Source organism: Myotis brandtii, unplaced genomic scaffold, assembly GCF_000412655.1.
Source record: "Myotis brandtii unplaced genomic scaffold, ASM41265v1 scaffold634, whole genome shotgun sequence".
NCBI lineage: Eukaryota > Metazoa > Chordata > Mammalia > Chiroptera > Vespertilionidae > Myotis > Myotis brandtii.
In genome coordinates this window covers 1,221,195-1,242,542 of record NW_005370427.1, presented here as the reverse complement: position 1 = coordinate 1,242,542, position 21,348 = coordinate 1,221,195, and the positions used below count along the sequence as shown (strand labels likewise).

Below are 21,348 nucleotides of genomic sequence, written 5' to 3'. Positions count from 1 at the left end.
TATGGGGTGTCAGCGTTGGGGGGATCGCCTTGGCTGAGTGTCAGATAATACCTGTGGAGAAGGGGGGCTGGTCACTTCAAAGGACAGGAAAAATTTGACAAAAGGAAGGTAAAAGGCACATACATTTTTTGTGAGGAACCCTCTTTTTAAGCAATGATTTCACAATGAAAATGAGCAAACAAGTGGCAAATGTGAAGTTTGGGGAGATCAGTGGTAAATGAATAAAAGGCAAGTCTAGAGAAGAAAGAGAGAAGAGAGAGAAATTAGAAAGATTGGGCTGGTCCACTTTCAAGGACAGTCTCAGCACTAAACAAAAAGAGAAGGCCATCAAGTCTGTAAATTCTCCTGGCCCTTGTTCATGGAGACACTTGCCATCCTTCTTTGCTATGCCCTTCACCCCAGGGCCAGATTGTAGGGATTAAGTTGGAGGGTTTGTTTGCCCACTGGCCTGTGGCTGGATCCACCCAGGAACAGCACCAGTGGAGAACGGCATGAGGCAGGAGGGAGGAGGTCAGGGTGCTGATTCTGTCCCCTAATGTCCCAGCTCCTGTCACATGGTCCTTCCCACACAGCTCTCCTTTGGGTTCTCTCTTTTCAGGCCTAGAGGTGGATGTGTGTGCCAGTGCCCTGCCTTTCTAGTGAAATATTTAATGTGTTGAAAGAAAAAATCCACCAACCTAGAATTCACTTCAAAAGTGAAGGGGGAGTAAGTCTTTCTCAAACAAATAAAAATTGAGAGCCTTTGCTGGTTTGGCTCAGGGGATAGAGCATTGGCCTGTGGACTGAAGGGTCCCAGTCAAGGGCACATATGGGGGTTGTGGGCTTGATCGCCAGTAAGGGGTATGCAGGAGGCAGCCGGTCAGTGATTCTCATCTTTGATGTTTCTATCTCTCCCTCTCCCTTCCTCTCTCTGAAATCAATAAAAATATATTCTAAAAACCTGAGAGAATCTGTTGCTGGTGTACCTGCCTTGCAATAAATGTTAAAATAAATTCTTTAGAGAGAAAGGAAATGCTATAGGTAACAAAGTCGGATGTACATAGAAGAAAAGAAGAGCATCAGAGGAGGAACGGTGAAGCTTACCATCCTCATTTTAAAAATGATGACAATGGACTCAGGAGGCTAAGTAACTTAACCAAGGTCACACAGCTGGTCAGTGACCAAGCCAATAAGGGAACTCATTTCTTGGAGTTGTTATAAAAACTCAGGGAGCCCATTTTGTAAAGTCTGAGTGTGGTGCCTAGGATCAGGAAGTATTTTATTTCTTTACTAGAGGTCTGGTGCACAAAATTTGTACACTGGAGAGGGAAGGGTCCCTCAGCCCGGCCTGTGACCTCTCGCAGTCCGGGACCCCTCACTCCTTACCGTCAGCCTGCTTGTTGCTCCTTAACACTTGGCTTGCTGCTCCTTAGTGCTGCCGTGGAGGTGGGAGAGGCTCCTGCCACCGCCACTGCACTCGCCAGCTGTGAGCCGGCTTCTGGCTGAGCTGCGCTCCCCCTGTGGGAGTGCACTGACCACCAAGGGCAGCTCCTGCATTGAGCGTCTTCCCCCTGGTGGTCAGTGCACATCATAGCAACTGGTCATTCTGGTCATTCCGCCTTAATGGTCACTGGGCTTTTATTGTATAGATTAAGTAGAATAAGACATAAGAGACTGATGTTGCAAGATTAATGTGGCTATAAAGCATCTATTTTAGTAGAATAAGATCAATAACTATAAACACAATTTTAAATTAAGATAACTATACTCTTGTTCATGTGAGGAAAACAATTACTTGAACAACCACATGCATGAGCGTTTTGAATCTCAGCATCCTGGTTGCTCTTCCACAACCAGCTGTGGCTGTGTGGGTTCCCTGCCTCCTTCTGAGACCACTACAGTGTCCGCACTGCAGGGCTCCATGAGAGCTCACGTCCTCTCAAACATCCATCCCTTCTTGCGCTCTTTGCGCCAAGAGTTTTGAGTGCCAACATTCTATTGCCTAAAGATCAGTAATTTTGAAAAAACAACAACAAAAATTATTTTTATTTGGTTCAATGCAGCATATTTTTCTCCACCAGCACCATAAGTCTTTCAAGTGCTCTTTTGAGATTCTTGACATCTCGTGAAAACACATCAGAGCAATGACTTCTTTGAGGTTGGTTGTCTGTTTTGCTGGAAGCTCCTCCAGTCCATTGCTTTGTCTTCCCTGAGAGTTATTTGATTCTTCCCACTTGTTCAAGCAACAAACAGCCCCATGTTTTATTCAAGTGTATTTTGACATTTCAATTCAATCCCAATTTCTTTGTAATAGTGCTTTCTTACTGTACCAGTGTTTTCCCTTTGGAAACAGTTGAAATTAAACCACCAATTATTTGAGATGTATCTGAGTGTAGCGATACTAGAATGACCAAGCACATTCTTTTTGTTTTATGGGGCTAGGAGTGAACCCGGCCCACCTTTCCTCTGTGACTGGTGTGTCCCCCCATCAGTTACTGCCACAGGGAAAAGGTTATAAGTGCAGTGCCACAGGTTGGAAGTTGTGCTTTTCTCTATCTTGATGGCAAGAATTATGCTTTGTCCCTAACAAATTCTTCACTAAGCACAGTGTCCAGGATGGCTGAGCACTGTGCTTTCATCAGATTATTAAATGATGAAAAGAACCCAGAGGCAGGATGGCTGGGCATTCCGACCCAGCCTCAGCTCCCTCTTTGACAGCATTACTTCCAGTGGCAGATTTTATTCTTTTATTTTCTTCCCCTGCTTTTAAGAATCCCATTAACATATGCCCTGGTCAAAGGCAGGATGATAACTTTCAGCGTGGGTCTCCCAGGTGAGATAGGTCATCATAAAATACACCACTTTAGCATCTACAATTTTACAATACTTTAAGATAAATGCCTATATTTTGGCACTTTCCTTAAGGTCATTTCAGTTCCACTGACATTTTAAACACTTACCTATGTGTTTGTTACTGAAATAAAAACTTGTCTTGGCCTTGGAGAGGATGGTGATGCCGTGGGCATGGCTAGAAACGCAGCTGCCAGATTTGGTTTAATGCTCTGATGAGGGGGACTAACAGCCATTGTGGGGACCACACGTCAGAGAACCAGGCCCCGTGTTGAGACTGGGGAATAAACTTCCTTGGTTTAAGTGGGCCCCTTTTACATGTGTTCATTGTATGATATCACCTGAAATGTGTGATCGGAACCATGGTGGTGTTAATGAGCTCAACCCTGATGTCTTTCTTCAATGACAAATAATGTCTACACAGGTACTTCTTGAGTTACGATGGGGTATGTCCCTATAAAGCCATCATGAGTTGAAAATGGATTCAATGCACCTGACCTACCGAACGTCACTGTGTAGCCTCACCTACTTAAACGTGCTCAGGGCACCTGCATTAGCCTCCAGTTGGACAAAATCATCTTGTTGGTGCTGCCAAGCCTCATGACATGGATTATCCATGTAACGCTATCCTGGGGAAGATTAAGATTCAAAGTACAGTTCCCACTGGATGTGTAATTGCCTTTGCATCTCCACAAAGTTGAAAAACCATGGGTCTAACTGTTGCAAGTCGGAGACTGTCCACATGCACATAGTGTCCTCGTCAGCTGCGATGACCACAGTTCTCTGTTCTGAGCTGGTCGTGTGTGAAAGCCACATGTGAGTGTGTGTATGTGTGTATCATAATATTGAAAATTAACTTTTGTGGCTTTTTTGTGTAAAGAATTTTTAAAGACACTACTTTTACCCATCTTCACAAATCTATCTGCATAAATCAAACTGGAAAAAATGTAGCCCTGACTATTATTCAAAATCAGTAAGAAAAAGGTTATTGAAGGGTTTAGTAAGCCTTCACTGAATGGGTTCTAGATGGTGACAATTCCTTAAAGAGATGACTAAGACTTTCCTCAAGCAACATGTAACTACACACACACACACACACACACACACACACACACACACAATCTTGTTCCCAGATAAGCTCAGGGGTGTAACTGTTTTCCCAGAGGATCTGCGCTGTACTCACGTATAGTCATATCTCACCTAACAAGAGTGAGTTGCGAAGGAGTCCTTTCCTTCTACTATTAGCCATGATTGACCAAAGGCTTTCACAGCAGGCTCAGTACATTTTACCAAGACCAGCAAAGTTCCCAAGCTTTATTCTTTCCTCCTCAAAGCGCTTAATAGATTCTACATAATGCAGTTTACTTATATTTAACATATAAATATACCAAGCCTCCAAACCTAATTTCTGAGGCCAAAGAAAATTAGATGTGAAACATTTACAAGGAACAGCAGGCTATTACAGGAGGGAATATATCATTCTAAAAAATGGATACTCTAATTTTTTAAAATTCAAATTACACAAAAACATATTGTAGTAATATTCTTTTATGATACCATATGATATGTTATATAAAATATTACTATTGTATGTTAAATATTAGAGATCATTTTCATACATATTCTGGTATGATTATATATATTTTTAAATGAAGACATAAATAATAGAGAATATGAGAACTTGATAATATCAATGAAATTCTAGATCCAAGGTTGGCAAATCTGAACCCTTGGGCAAAACATGGACGACAGCCTGTTGTAAATACAGTTTTATTAGGACACGACCCCCCCCCCACCGCATTGGTTATATACTGTTTTAACTGCTTTTACTCTAAATAGCAGAGTTGAGTGGTTGTGACAGAGACCATATGGCTTGAAAAGTGCGAATATTTGCTTTCTAGTCTGTTATAAAAAAAGTTAGCCAGCCTCTTCTCTAAATGGAAACCACTAAGGAAATTACTAAAAACAATAAGACACTTCTATAAATACATTGTTGATTTCATAATCAAGAATTCACAGAAGTATAGGTAATAGTCAGAAATATCCTTAATAAAAAGATACTATTTACATAGCTACACGAAGTATCAATTACTTAAAAGTAATAAAAATGTTACAATACTTTTCACACAGCGTTTTACATTTCATCTTAGGAAAGGCTCACATGCAGTTGCACTATGTTCATGGACAGGAAGACTTCTTTTTAAGTTGTTATGGCCAAAGAGAGGCAGTCAGAGGGTCCAAATGAGCCTCACAGACGCTAGAGTTAGCCCAGCAGGTGCGTGCCCTCTCGGTGGGAAACACCGCTATAAAGAACATGGGAAGGTGATGGGATGGTGCGCTCACAGGCGCTAAGGCAGTCGGTATTTACGTGAACAGAAAATTTAAAACTGGATGCTTACTTCACGTCGCACAGAAACATCAAAGTGGGGTCAGAAGTTTAAATGTAAAAAGAATGAACTCAAATATTTTAGAATACATGGCAGAATTTTTTCATGATGTCATGAAAGCAAAAGCTTGTAAAACGAGGTTCTTTTAGAAGTACACTGTAAGGATATTTGTTTGGTACCGTAAGTAATGAAAAGACAGGCACATATCGGGTGATGATACTTTAACGTTCACAGGTGGCCAAGGATCATTACCTGGAACCCATGACGATCCACAGGTGTAACAGGAAATACACTGACCACAGAAACAGCCTTTACAGAGGAGATCCTATGTGTAAAGGAGTTGGCACAGGCAAAGGCAGGCGCTCCACCACTAGCAACCCAGGAAACATGCAGTAGGCAATTTTTACATTTAAAAATAAATGTAAATAAATAACAAAAGGTGCAATCAATCATAGTACTTGCCATCAAGTGGGAAAACATTAAAGACTAGTGGCCCTGCGCTCCCTGCACATGAATCTGTGTGCGAGTAGCTCGCTGCTGCTTGCCTCAGCTGGCTGCCCCGCCCACCGCCCATAGCTCTCCGCCCCACCCTCCTGCAGCTCTCCACTGCTTTTAGCTGGCTGCCCCAACCTCCTACTGATCAGTCCTTACACATGATGGTGTGATGACTATTTGCGTATTACCTCTTTATTATAGGATTAGGCAACACGCAGTGTTGGGGAAGCTGCACAGAAGCAGCCACTGCCTGCACTGACACTCTGGGAAGGGGGATGAGTTAGAACTTGCTCTCGGAAAACATCTATCAGATGCTGAGCTGCGGACACGTCTGTAGCCCAGCAAGTGCTCCCCTAGGCATGTGTCTCAGAAAAATAGTCATGTATGAAATGAGGAGACATGTACGCTAATGTCCATGTCATCGTTTTATAGCCAACTACCGCTAACAACACATGTCCAGCAACAAAAGAATGAATACATAACTTGAGTCTAGTCACACAGCAATGAAAAATGAATGGATTACATTACTATGGCTGTATTTCAAAGACTGAATGTTTAGCAAAGACACAGAATGATGTCCTAAGCTGTTTCCTTCGTGTTCTGAAAACAGTGGAAATTTTTCTTGCTTTGGGGAGTGACATTGGGCAGAAGCCTGACACCCACTTGGTTGCTCTGACCCCTTCCCCCCTGGAGGTGCGCTCCCTGCATCTCGCCCCACCCCCTTGCATTTCTCTCCCTACATCTTCCCCCACCCCCTTCATTTCTCTCCCTGCCTCTCTCCCTGGCATCTCTCCCCCCCGACCTTCCTAGGCGTCTCGCTGCTCTGCTCATGTTGCCAGTGATATGAACTTTAAGTTGCCTGTGGTTTCTTATAGCTTAGACCATGGAGCACCTTTGGGACCCTGGATGTCACAGCTCAGATTCAGTCGGACCGAACGGTGTCCTCAGTGGTGACAGAAGAAGATTGTGAACTTCTTAAGATCTCTGCAGACAATTATGCAAAGTTTAAATTGGTATGATCAAATCTAATCTATATATTAACACAACATGGCTGTAGATTCAAGAAAATTTTGCCTCTCTGAACAGATGCTCATATCTCTCTTATTTTTAATTTGATTTGACCTGGACAACATAAAAATGACCTTTACTTAAATTTCCAATAGTGATGGGTAATTGAAGTAGGGAAAAAAAGGTCTTTATGGATATACAGGGTGGGGCCAAAGTAGGCCTACAGTTGTGTGTGTGAAACACAGTTTATTATTTTCCATACAAACATGTAAACCTCCTTTTTTTAAAATTGGTTTTTAGTGAGAGAGGGAGCATGGGGGAGAGAGAAACATGGATGTGAGAGTGAAGCACGGGTTGGCTGCTTCCTGTGGGGGTCAAGCCCAGAGCTCGGGCTGTGCCCTGATGGGAATCCAGCCGGCAGCCTTCCCTGCTCATGCCAGGGCCCAGCCCCATGGGCTTGCCTGGGGCTGTGAGCCCACTCCTCCACCCATACTTTATGTATATTTTTATGGCTTTTTGTTTTTCATAATTTTTTTTAAAATATATTTTATTGATTTTTTACAGAGAGGAAGGGAGAGAGATAGAGAGCTAGAAACATCGATGAGAGAGAAACATCGATCAGCTGCCTCCTGCACATCTCCCACTGGGGATGTGCCCGCAACCCAGGTACATGCCCTTGACCGGAATCGAACCTGGGACCCCTCAGTCCGCAGGTCGACGCTCTATCCACTGAGCCAAACCGGTTTCGGCGTTTTTCATAAATTTAAAATTTATTTTTTCATTCAACAAATGTGTGTTTTGGGGTGTCAGGTGCTAGGCTTCCAGGATGATCAGGTGGCTGAGTCTCTGCTGCCTGCCCTGGGGAAGCCCCTGAGGGTGACCGGCTCCCACAGCATAACCCAGCTGCAGGCAAGCCTCACAGCTGAATTCCACCCCTAATCCTGCGGCATCAAGATGACACCTTTACTCTGTTTGACAATGTCTCCTTTAGTCAGACCCAAAGTGTGTCCCTCCCCTAGCCCCTCACTGGAGGGCCCCTCCTGATGGTCCTGCCCTCGGGGCTGAGCCAGGGCTGGGTGCTCCGTGGGCAGGAGCTGGGGAGAGCCTGTGTGCTTGATCCAGGTCTCTGCTAGTCGGGGTCTTTTTCAATACCACGATGGTGGTGGTGTTGGTGAAGCTAATGATGTTCTCAAAATGCAGCCTCCTTCCATCTTTGTTTCAGAGCAGCTGGCTTTCAAAACTCTTTTTGTAAGTTTTGTTTTTATTTTTCAAAATATCAGTGTTACTTATTGGATACTAGAGGCCCGGTGCACAAATTTGAGCACCAGTGGGGTCCCTTGCACTGGCCTGCACCCTCTCACAATCTGGGATCCCTCGGGGGATGTCGGAGAGCTGGTTTTGGTCAATCCCCACAGGCCAGGCAGAGGGACCCCATCTGTGCATGAATCTGTGTACTGGGCCTCTAGTATGCATATAAGATCGTTGGTTAATCTCTTCCTGCCCTCCCCCTTCCCCTTCTCTCTGAGATTCATCAGTCTGTTCCATGTTTCCAGGCCTGTGTGTTGAGCATCTGCCCCCTGGTGGTCAGTGCATGTCATAGCTACCAGTTGAATGGTCACTTAGGCTTTTATATACATAGATAGATGATCAATACAACGTTTGAGTTTAGTCTTGACTATGACAGTTTTGTTTAATACTAAAACATTCATAAAATATTATGAAAGGTGGGAAAATCAAACTTTAATAGCAGACCTGTAGCTATGGTTACGTGGTCATAGAATGATGCTCTGATAAAATTCAAGTGTATTTTATGTAAAATCATATCATGTAACCTTTATTTTCCTTTCACTGACATTTATCCATTTTTTTATTCTTTTTAAATTACCTAACAGAGAAAATTTGATAACTTTTTTTACAGGAAAAAACAAAGTTTGAAAATAAAGAAATAGTGAAACTAATCCGTGGGTGTCCCTACTATGAGGAGTGGCCAACCCTGTACATCCATGAGCTGGTTCTGCGTGTTAAATGGAAGAAGTTTCCTCGTGGTCATGGTGAGCATAATGCAATTTTGCAACTTTTTTTTTTTTTTTTTACACATAATCTTACACGATTGGAATTTGTAACTGTTCAGTTTTAACGTTTCAAAAGCTATTCACGTTTGTCTAATCTATTTAAATACTGTTACCTTTGAACCAGACATTTACATTATTGCTTGTTTTTCCTTGGAAATCCTCCTGAAGACTGAGGCCGCCCTGCACTGGCCCTGCTGGCTGCCCCCATGCCTCACCTCCCCCCTAGCCCGAGGCCCAGCCTGGAGGGAGAAAGGGATGGGGTTGGGGGTTTCCCCAGCAGGACACCTCCCTAAGCAGCCAGTGGGGCCCTGCACTGTGGAGCGACTCCAGCTCCCAGGAGAGCCCAGTCCTGGGGAAGGGGTGAGGCAGCGCCACCTGCAGGGCATGGACACACTTCCTGTCGCAGGGCACAGAGTGCAGTGGCATCATCCTTCTGTGGAGCCTTCCCTCAGGCGAGCCCACAACTGAGGGACCACGCACCTCGCACCTCGGTGCTGTCCTGCAGAAGCCAGAGGGTGACCCTCACCCCCAGTGGGTGCTGCAGGGGGCCTGTGGGGGTTAATCCTGGAAATGGAGCCTCCACGAGTGGGTCCGTGCCCTGCAAACAGGAGGTCAGCGAGGAGCGATCCTCTCCACGCGAGGACCCCCAGGGGAGCTGTGAGCGCCCGCGACCCACCACACACCAGTCAGCAGGCACCTCGCCCTGAAACGCCCCAGCCCCCCAAACTGTGAGAGGTGGTTGCCATCGAAGCCCCAGGTCTATGCATCTGTTATCTGACCAAGACCCACAGAGGTAGTGCCAGGGTGGCCAGAGCCCAGCCCTCCAGGAGGCAGCCACCAGCGGGGAGGGTGCGGGGTGAGACTGAGGTGGGGAGGGGCGCGGGGGGAGGGGCAGGGAGGGTGCGGGTCAAGGGGCGGCTTCTGCAGTCCTAGGGCCTCAGCAGAGCCAGGACTGTGCTTGGAGGATGGTCTGCAGGAGCTGGAGGTGAAGGTCTCAAGAGTCAGAGAGGGAGTTGTCAGCCCGATGCTGCTGCTGTTACTGAGCCTGGCCTGGGGGGCCTGGCCTGGCTGAGTGCCCGGGAGGCCTGTGCCCAGCAGGCTGGCAGCAGGCGGACAGGCCCTTGGTTAGAAAGAAGCGAATGTCCTGAGCGGTCAGTTGGGCCTCCAAGCTGAGCTCAGTGCTGGCGCCTGCGTCTTACACACCAGTTTTTGAAACACAGTGTCCAGCACGTGGTTAGCCAAGGACTTCTTTTTCGTTGCTTATAACAACGGAGTATTGGTTATGTTGCATTTGCTCATAAAGCATTTTCCCTGACGAGTTAGAAAAGACATTTTATTTTTCTTTTTTGGGCAAAAGTACACGGAAGGTGAGTCGCGGCCGCGGGTGAGACACTGGGGTTTGCGCATTCGAGAATTCAGCAGGTTTATTGGACAGAACCATTTTTTTAATGTGATGTTTTGAATTTATTCTGGTTTCCCCAATTTGTATCAGGCATTTTGAGCCTTGGTCCAAGCCTCATGTTTATAAAAAATAATATCTCAGCCTTGCCAATGTGTCAGGACAATAGTAGTTTTGAGATGATTAAAAAGGAGGAAAGAAACCATAGCAAGAAGATATTTTTAATTATGTGAGCCAAAAGAATACAAAGTTTGACAAAGGGGAATAGTTATGTGCTTTTAAGGTATTTGATTACAAAAGATGAATATGTGTTTCAGTCTGAGACGTCCACCTGCAAGATTTAAACTTGGCATCGGGAGTTAGGAAGGTGCGGACTTGACATACAGACTCAGGCAGATGCCGGTCTCAAGATCTTTTTGGAAAATGTCTTTAAAAACAATGGTGGACACTGTCTATTGCCCTGGGCAGCCTGTGATTATATTGAATAAGTCAAAAGTAGCGTTATTTTACCAAACATCAGTGTGTGCTGCTTAAGTTTATATTGTTTTAAAACCACTTCTCTTCCTTTGGGAGGAGTGACCGCTTCCCTAGGTGACCTTCAGTGCCCCTCTGGGCTCTGAAATATGGTGACTCTTATAAATACGCTCACAGTGGAGGAATGTGTCCTGTCAGCATAACCTGATTTTTCTGGTACTGACAGACTTGATGTATCAAAGAGAAGCATCTATAATAATAAAAGCATAATATGCTAATTAGACCAGACAGCCAAATGACCTTCTGGATGACCTTCCGGATGAAGCCAGGGCTGCAAGGGCCAAGGCAACCATGGCAGCTGTGAGGGCTGAGCCCCTTGCACGAATTTTGTGCACTGGCCCTCTAGTTAGATATAATATCTCCCGACTTGACTCAAGATTTACTGTGAATTTTTGTCAGAAAATGTAGAGAATGTAGCTCAAATTACAGTCCTTATCTAGGTTTAAAATTGGCAGTGGTATGGTTTCCAAAGCATAATTAAGTGTGTTTCCATCTTCCTTTAGGATGTGTATTGGATGGGGTTTCAGGGAGATTAAGTTAATTATTCAAAAGGTTGATGGACTTGAGGATGAGTCTTGCGTAAACTGAAAGAAGTGAAGCTATTCTGGCTGCGTTTCCTCTGCTGCCTGAAGTCTCCTTACTTTGGGTCAGATGTCCGGGACCTGGACCTAATGGACATGCCCAGAGCTGCCTGTGACTTAGGCCAGCCTGGCTGTGTCACCCCAACCACCGTCTTCCCAGGGGCTCTTTTCCCAGGCCTCTGGCTAGAGCGTGGTGACTGCTCCCGCACCTGTTCCCCGTGAATGATGTGGATGAGAGAAAAGGGTCGACGACCTGCCTCCACGAGCCACTGGGGCACATTTTATTGTTGTCCTGCTCTGTCGGCATGTGCTGCCTGTTCCAGGCAGGATTTGCTGCACAAACACAATTACTAGACATACAAAAACTGGTAGTAATTTAGTTCTGAAAGATGAAATCTACCAATATAATAACAGTAAAATATATAGTCTTCCCAAACCAAAAGTGGAAACTTCCAGCCACAGAGCATATGCTTTGAAGCTCTACCTAGGAAGTTGGGACTTCTAGGCTCGAAATCCCAAATTTTTGACATGATCTTTCAGATCAACGGACTCTGCAGGCATGAGACCTCTTAGCCCCTCAGCGCACTCCTGAGCATCCCAGAACAGCTGTCTTTGATCTTTTCTTCCTTCTTTTCTGGTCTCTTTGCATTAAGTGAATATTTTTTCATGTAACATATTAGTTCATTAACGATTTTGCTATTTAGAGCAGTTTTAGGTTCATGACAAAATTGAGCAGAAAGCACAGAGATCTCCCACATGCCCTGCCCCCAGTCGTGCCCAGCACCCCCACTACTAGCACGCTGTGCAGAGCGCTCCCCTGCTACACACCTACTCGCGTGGAAAAATCCAGAAAACCGACAGTGACAAGTGCGGCGAGGATGTGGAGCAGCAGACGCTCACTCTCATGTGCTAATGGGGATGCAAAGTGGTGCAGCCACCGTGGAAGACAGTTTGGTGGTTTCTTATAAAATTAAGTACATTAATTTTTATAAAAATTATCTTCATTGTTGAAGGTATTACAGATGTGCCTTCCCCACCCGCCATTAATCCCCTCCACCCCACACCCAACCCTCCCAGGCCCTCACCACACTACTGTCTGTGTCCATGGGTTATGCATATATGCATATAAGTTCCCCGGTTAATTGCTCCTCATCCCCACCCCCCAACCCCTGCCTTTCCTCTGATATTCCAGTTTATTCCATGCTTCTCTGTCTCTGGATCTATTTTGTTCATCAGTTTATTTTGTTCATTAGATTCCACATATGAGTGTGATCATGTGATACTTGTCTTTCTCTGACTGGCTTATTTTGCTTAGCACGATACCCTCCAGGTCCCTCCATGCTGTCCCAATGGATAAGAGAACCCTCTTTTTTACAGCTGCATAGTATTCCATGGTGTAAATGTACCACAGCTTTTTATCCTCTCATCTATGGATGGGCACTTGGCCTGTTTCCATATCTTAGCTATTGTAAATTGTGCTGCTATGAACATAGGGGTGTATATATCCTTTCTGATTGGTGCTTTGGGTTTCTTAGGATATATTCCTAGAAGTGGGATCACTGGGTCATATGGGAGTTCCATATTTAACTTTTTTAGGAAACTCCATACTGTCTTCCACAGTGGCTGCACCAGTCTGCATTCCCACCAGCAGTGTACTAGGGTTCCCTTTTCTCCACATCCTCACCAGCACTTGTTGTTTGTTGATTTGTTGATGATAGCTATTCTGGCAGGTGTGAGTTGATACCTCATTGTTGTTTTAATTTGCATCTCTCAGATGATCAGTGACTTAGAGCATTTTTTCATATGTCCCTTGACCATCTGTATGTCCACTTTGGAGAAGTATCTATTTAGGTCCTTTGCCCATTTTTTAATTGGATTGTTTGTCTTCCTTTTGTTAAATTGTATGAATTTGTTGTATATTTTGGAAATTAACACCTTATCAGATGTATCATTGGCAAATATGTTTCTCCATACAGTGGCTCCCTTTTCATTTTGTTGATGGTGTCTTTTGCTGTGCAGAGCTCTAAGTACATTCTTATACCATCCAGCTATCACATTCCATGATGCTTACCAAAGGACCTGAACACTTGTGTCCACACAAAAACCTGCATGCAAATGCTTATTGCAGCTTCTCCTCTAATGCTAACACCTGGAGTCAACGAAGGTGTCTTTCCCTAGGTGAGTGCACGAGTAAACTGTGGCCTAGCCAAACAATGGAATATTACTCAGCATGAGGAGAAGATGAGTTACCAGACCGTTAGAGGGTATGAGAGACCTTAAATACACATTACTAAGTGAAAGAAACAGTCTGAAAAGGCTATATACTGTGTGATTCCTATTACATGAAACTCTGGAAATGGCCAAACCTTAGCAAAATAATAAAAAGACCAGTGGTTGCCATGGGTTAGGGAGGAGAGATACATGGGTGCATGGAGCAGTAAATTTTAGGGCAGTAAATCAACTCTGTGATACTATAATGGTAGTTCAATATTATTATACAGTCACTCAACCCACAGAACGTTCAACCCAAGAGTGAGCCCCTATGTCCACTGTGGGCTTGGTCTATGATGTTTCAATGAAGGTTCATCAGTTGTAACAATGTACCAGTCGGGCCAAGTGTGCTAATAGTGGGGGACACTGTGCAAGATTGGGGCAGGGTGTGTGGAGGTCACTGGCCTCCTGCACAGTGAGGTGCTGTCCTGGGAGCCCAGGCGTTAGCTCTCAGGAAGGCTGGTCCGCACTCGGTGCTCATTCACGCAGGCTATTTGCTGCAGTCTGAGGTTCTGCTCTGCTTGGAATTGGCTCCGGCCTCATTTCTGTCACAGCCCACAGTCCCTGCGAAAGAGGATCTCCCTGATTGTCCAGGGGTGGGGGTGGGGGTCCGGTCTGACACCCTGGCCAGCAGGCATTGCAGGCACCATGGGCATGCGCTCTGGCATGGACATGCCACCTGTCAGCAAGAGCTGGGAGAGGTGCAGCCTCCCTGAACCATAGGACGGCAAGGGGAGGGGTCCACACTCACCAGAGGAGCCCACTCAATAGCCTTCTTGCCCCTCCAGGTCGGGGGAGGGGGCAGGGAGGCATTCCATGCAGCACCGGGCAGGCAGGACCCACTGCCTCATCTGGGACAGATAGCTTTGACTTCCATGTGCTCTGTCTTCATGACCCCAGGTCATTTCTCTCCTGCACCCACTGTGTCCCCCATCAGACGGTCACTTCCTGGAACTGAAAAGAGGTGTCTTTTATCAGGGTTGCTCTTTAAAATACAGACATTCCTGAGGCAGATATTGCTTGGTGTTTTATATTTATTGATATTGCTTAGTCAACTGCCTTCAGATGACTACCTGAAATCCAATCCCCTATATGAGTTTTCTGGAATATGGAAATATGAGTCTTGCTCAAAATTTTTATAAGGAGGGTTTTGTAAGCTTCCATAGTTTTAACAAAGCAAAGTATCTATGTCTATGCCTGTGCCTGTGTCTATGTCTGTGCCTGTGCCTGTGTCTGTGTCTGTGCCTGTGGCTGTGGCTGTGCCTATGCCTGTGTCTGTATCTGTGCCTATGGCTGTGGCTGTGCCTGTGCCTGTGTCTGTGTCTGTCTGTGTCTATGTCTGTGCCTGTGGCTGTGGCTGTGCCTGTGCCTGTGTCTGTGTCTGTCTGTGCCTATGTCTGTGCCTGTGTCTGTGTCTGTGTCTGTGCCTATGGCTGTGGCTGTGCCTGTGTCTGTGTCTGTCTGTGCCTATGTCTGTGCCTGTGTCTATGTCTGTGCCTGTGTCTGTGCCTATGCCTTTGTCTGTGCCTGGGTCTATATTTGTGCCTGTGTCTGTGCCTGTGCCTTTGTCTGTGCCTGTGTCTATGTCTGTGCCTGTGTCTATTTCTGTGTCTATTCTGTGCCTGTGTCTGTGTCTGTGTCTGTGTCTGTGTCTGTGTCTGTCTGTGTGTGTGTCTATGTCTATGTCTACCTGTGCTTGTGCCTGTGTCTGTGTCTGTGCCTGTGTTTGTCCCTCTGTCTGTGCATGTACCTGTGCCTGTGCCTGTGTCCATCTCTAAACCTATTTGTAGATCTGAAGCTATATATAATTGATGCCTATTATTTCACTGGCTGAGTATACCTGGAAGATCCCTCATGTTTTAAAAGCAGCCACTGTCTTGTACTTGCCCCTCAGAGTAGTAGGCCAGCGCTCTGCAGTAATGATTTTCCCAAGGGGCATCTTGCTCTAGGTGCAGTGCTTTTGTTTAGATCGTTTCTCATGACCAGGTGAGTTACACCTGTGCAGCCTATGGTGTTGTCTTAGAACAGCAGCCACAGAGCTGGTTTCATCTCTTTAGATGTTGGCATCACTGAATTGATGTCAGTGGCATTGGTGTATACCCTTGGGATCCCAAACAAATTTCCAAACTACTAGTTAAGGAGCTGACCTCAAGATCCTGTGACATCGTGTGGACATTGGCTTACTTACAGAAAGATAGAAAAATAGGAACTGGCTTGGGAAAATCTGCCTCTGACAATAAAATTATTATTAGAATTTTTTTCATTTCTACATGCAAATAACAGCCACATGAGTCATTCACTACTCTGTAGTCTATATATTGATTTTCAAACTTTAATAAAATAGTGTCATTTGCATCTTTTTGTTGAATCTTGCAATTTAGAAGCCTTGGAAGTTGCAGAGAGTAAAACGCCATAGAAGCCCTACTTGGAAACAAGACAAATGTTGGGGCAGCTGAGGGCAGCCATGGCCAGACCTACATTTTCTTCTAGTCCCTTAAATTCCTAATCTTCAGGAGCTTTTAGGAGATGGTTACAGCTCTGAGAAGAATACGGGCACTCATGAATTTAGGCTTAAATTTCTCGAATAGCATGCTTTTAAGTTTTAAATTATTATTCTTATTGAACTTAGAGCATGTTTGGGAGGGTAGTGGTGTTTTCTGATGTTTATTTTAACATTAAGTCGATTTTTCCCCCAGAAAGGTTGGCAGGGCTTCCTGTGGGAACTCTGTGAACCTAGATTCTGTTTCCAATGGGCCTGAGTGTGAAAGGTTTTCTTCTTTTCATGCAGACCATGCTAATACGACAGGTTGTTTTAGAAAATATTGCTGTAGCTTATCTGGAGGTAACATTTGCCACAGAATGTAAACTATAAATCAAATGTAGGTTGCTGTGCAAGAGTAAACGACTTGTGCCTGAGTAATGTTATAGTAATTATTTAGGCATTTTACACAGAATAATTAAAAAGAAACTTTTTTATTTAATTTATTAGGGTGACACTGCTTAACAAAATGGCATAGAACAATTTTATGTGCTTAAGCTGTTATTCTCAAGAAGTACATTGGCCCCTTGTTGATTCATGCTATTGGTCAAATATTGAAGACACGGTTTTAAAGAGAGGGAATATAATATCCATTACTTGGACAAGCCTTTCAGTCACAAAGGAACTAGCAATAGTGTTTCCTGTGTGTGAACCATAGAAAAACAACCTCACCATTCAGTGTCCCTGTGACCTGGTGGCTTTGAGGGGAAAGTGATGTTTTGTTTATTGCAGATGTGATCGCTTATACTTTGCTCTTATGTTCTCTCACTAGGTTAAACATGTTATATGCAGCTTTTTAAAAATTTGTGTTAAAAATAGAAAGATATAAAAAGATAGGTTAGTTGTATACATTTTTAAAGTCTATTCTTTTTATTTAAAAAACACTCCAGTGTACATTTTTGAGAGATATGCCTACTTTTTCCTCCATCATCATTTATCCTTCTATGCCCTTTTCCACTTCTGCCCTCCCTTCCCCCTCCACACACACTCACCGCCCTGAGAGAATTCATAGTTACATGCATTTAACATGTTTAACATTCTAGTCACTTTTCTTACACAATGACAGTAGAGAGGATGTCTCAGTGACCGAACTGATTTGAATAATGGCTCTCCAGGACCCAAAGTGGTCTTGACCCCGTTTGTGTCTTGCATTTTCTAGAATAAGCTGTTGTTTCTGCCTTGTTTGCCTTAGAACACTGATCCTAGCAGCCTCTGCGGGGAGGCTGAGGGGACCCTGCTGTGTGCCATGATCAGAAAACCCGCGTTAGTTAGCTTGGTCGCATTTTCAAGGAGCTGATGATACTAATGCTTTCTTTCAAATTTGCTATAACATGGAAGCTAAAATGGACAAAGGTAAGATAAAAAAGACTATTTAAGCACCTAAGTGGGAATAGCAATATAAAATTATATTGGAAAACAATGTAGCAGCACTTCACAGAAAAATACACCAAAGCAAAGTCAGTTCATTGTAGGCATTCAGTGAGAACTGGCTCAGCATGGCTTTAAAAATCTATTAGTACATTTTACTAAAATATAGATTCAGGGAGAGGAAGCCATAACCTCATCTTCAAGCATTTGAGGAAGTTCTGACACACATTCCCAACAAAATAAGATCCGATGAAAACTTCTATGTCAAAACAAAGTTAGTGAGTTCCTGGCAGGAAATAGCAGGGTAGTTATCATTAAAGGGATAAGCTTACTAACATTCTTAAGAAAAAAAAAATAAGCATGAACTTGTAAAAGGGGACGGTGAAATAATCTTCTCTACTCATCATATCATTAGGTAGTTCAATATTTGTGGAGTCAATGAGAAATTTATCAGGAATCATGGAATTAAGTGAGGTGACGTGACAAGGTAGATATTTAAAATTTATAACAGCTACTTAATAATATTTAAAGGAAGAAGAGATTACATATATAACAACCAAAATATTAAATATCTAAAAATACACTTAATAAAAAGTATGAAGGTATTATATAACTCAGCTGACTTACATAAACTGAAACAATATTTAAGGTATAACTCATTCTTGGATAGGAAAACACTATGAAAGATGTCTGTTTACACTGATTTTATTAGCTCAATGTGAACTTAACAAAAACAACAGTAAGATTTTTTTTAAAGTGGATTATGTTGATACTGTATTGTAAAAAATTAAAGAAGCCAAAAACTTAGAAAATATTTTGAAGATACTGAGGGAATATAATATGAATCAAATATTTTATTTGATAGGCAGATTACTTGAAAGACAAACAAAATAAGAAAAAGCCTAGCAATTTAGTATAGTATAAAGATATTTCATATTACTCTTTTTAAAGTATGTTCTTATTGATTTTAGAGAGAGAGGAAGCGAGAGGGAGAGAGAGAGAAACATCCATGAGAGAAACTCATCTGCTGCCTCCTGCAAAGTCTTGCCTGTGGCAGTAACAGAACCACAGGCAACACTCGCGACTGACACTCCTGCAGCACCAGGGCCTGGGGGCCGGGGCCCAGCGGGTGTGCACACATCACTGCAGGCGCTCATGAGGACCCCTGCGTGGGCAGCACGGAACAGTTCCTTGCTGTTGGACCAGCCCTACTAGGCCAGGAAGGATGTAGGAACGAAACCATTTCCAGGATTTTGTAGCCGCAGGGAGAATACACGTTCTCTCAATAGATACGTAACAAATACATTGAGCTATAGAAAGGTAACATAATTTTACCTCTACTTAATGCTTTCCACTTTAATTAACAAATATTGATTGATTGCAAAATAACATGGCTCTGTGAGAGAGAAATTAACAGTGAAAATTGAAGAGTTTGAAAAGAATGGAGACTGGATTAGCCAATTAGGAAAAGGAGTTTCTGCGCAAGCTATAAATGTTTATATTATGCTCAAATAGGTGATACAGACAACATGTAGGAGCCTGCCTATCTTATTTCAATGCCTTTCAGTGAACTGTGTTTTATCTTTCCTTTTTGAGTAATTGCACCATTTATTATTTATTTATTTATTTATTTTATTTTTTTAAAATATATTTTATTGATTTTTTACAGAGCAGAAGTCCTTGTTGCCTTGTCCATTTACTGGACAAGAATTGTACCTCCCATCATGATTAAAGGTCTAATATCCCAATTGATAAACTTCCTTTGTTTTCCTTTAATAGTCCAACACTATAACTTAAACATCTGTGGCAGATATTAGAGTCAAAACAGTTTAGCTGGCCACATCAGATTCAGCAGCCAGTATGGCAGAACACAGGCAACAGGGCAGCTACCTGGGCTGGGAGAGTGTTAGCAGGGCCAAACAAGGACTAAAGTCAGGTGGTTACCTGGTGGAAGGGAGCAATGAGGGGGAAAAGGGGACATCTGTAATACTCTCAACAATAAGATAAATTTTAAAAACGATCTGAGTAAGTCCTGGCTGGTGTGGCTCACTTGGTGTGGCTCACTTTCAGGCATCATCCCATCCCCTGAAAGGTCACCAGTTCCATTCCCAGTCAGGGCACATGCCTGGGCTGCAGGCTGGATCCCCGGTAGGGGGCCTGCACCAGGCAGCTGGTCAATGTTTAGCTCTCACATGGATGTTTCTCTCTCTCTCTCCCTCTCCCTTCCTCTCTCACCAAAAATTAATTTAAAAATCTTTAAAAAATGTCCTGAATAAAATTTTTAAAATACAGGGGTTGGCAAAAATAGGTTTACAGTTGTGAGTACATGGAACAGTTTATTCTTGTATTATTACTTATTAATTATTGTATTATTTTTCATACAAATGACTGTAAACCTACTTTTGCCCCACCCTATATGTATGCTCTCTAGCCTAAAAGCTCCTTAGAATAGTGACACATTCCAAAATCAAGTCCAGTTTTCATACCATATGAACAAAATATTGAATCTCTGCTTGCTTTTTGCAATACATGATACTGTGGAGATGTTCTTTTAGCTCTAATAGAAAAAAAAGTTGATTTGGAACATTTAACTCTTACTTATTTTATTTTTCATTATTTGCCTGGTCAAGTCAACTGTGTTTCAGACTTCTTAAAGAACACAGTGTGTTTGTGCATGCTGGTCACTTAAATAATTTAACTGGTTACTTCTGATTCTACAGTCGCATTTTTAGATAGAAAGGACAATGGCATTGAGTCTTCATGCTTAAAATATAAAATATTTTCAACACCTCTAAAAATTTGACTGAAAGTATTTCTGAGACTATTTTCAGTTGTCTGTGTAAACATATCTTGTGCAGTTATAATTCTGGACTTTAGACCTAGAAAAATTATTTTGTTAAAAGTTAAATATTATATGCCATCTCTTTGAGGTCAAACAGTTGAAGGAATTTTTATTCATAGAAAGTTGCGCGCACGTGCACGTGTGTGTGTGTGTGTGTGTGTGTGTGTGTGTGTGTATTATATTGGACATTTTCAATGAAGAATGAAAAAAAAATATTAGGAACTCAGACATTAAATTTTAACACCAATTTGGTTTTTATTGTGGTCAAGAACACAAAACTTGAGATGTGCTCGGCCGTTGTTAAATGGACCGTATTGTTATCATAAGCATGATGTCATATAGCAGATCTCAGAGCTGCCTTATATATGATGAGCCACTTTTTTGTGCTGCTTTCCAAATTAAAGACAATTTGAACACTTGACGGTTTCATTATGATGTGCCTGTGTTTGTCTTTTTAGATGTATCTTCGTTGGGGTGAATTGAGCTTCTTAAAGCTGTATGTCCATTTTTCTCAAATTTGAGAAGTTTTTAGCCATGATTCCTTCAAATAGGGTCTCTACCCTTTCTCTTTTTCATCTCCTTCTGGGACTCCTACAATGTGCCTGTGGACCCATTTGATATGTCCCATAAATCCTTCAGGCTCTTCATTTTTCTTCATTATTTTTCGTTTAGCTCCTGTGCCTCAGTAAGTACAAAAGTCCTGTCTTCAAGTTTGATTATTATTTCTCTGGTCTGGTCAAGGCCTGTTAAGTCCCTCTAGTAGGTTTTATTCTTCAGTTTCAAAATGTCAGCTTAGTTCTTCTTCATAACTGCTATCACTGTTGATATGATTTAATAAAAAGTGTTAAGAAATAATCTACGATGGCGGCATAGGTTAACGCCAGAGTTTGCCGACTCGAACAACCAATTCAAAAATACAACTAAAAGACGGAACGGACATCACTCAGAACCACAGGAAGGCTGGCTGAGGAGAGATTCTACAACTAGAAGTAAAGAGAAATCCATACCGAGACTCAGAGGAGG

General features: G+C 43.1%; 1 protein-coding gene across 1 annotated transcript in view; it reads left to right on the top strand.

Moving 5' to 3' along the window:
* Window positions 1-21,348, top strand: part of CNBD1 (cyclic nucleotide binding domain containing 1) — a 195,813-nt gene that overhangs the window by 100,438 nt on the left and 74,027 nt on the right. The window contains exons 7-8 of the mRNA XM_014528438.1: window positions 6,587-6,724; window positions 8,638-8,770. Of these exons, the coding sequence (XP_014383924.1) occupies window positions 6,587-6,724; window positions 8,638-8,770 (271 nt within the window). The remainder of the gene's footprint in view (window positions 1-6,586; window positions 6,725-8,637; window positions 8,771-21,348) is intronic.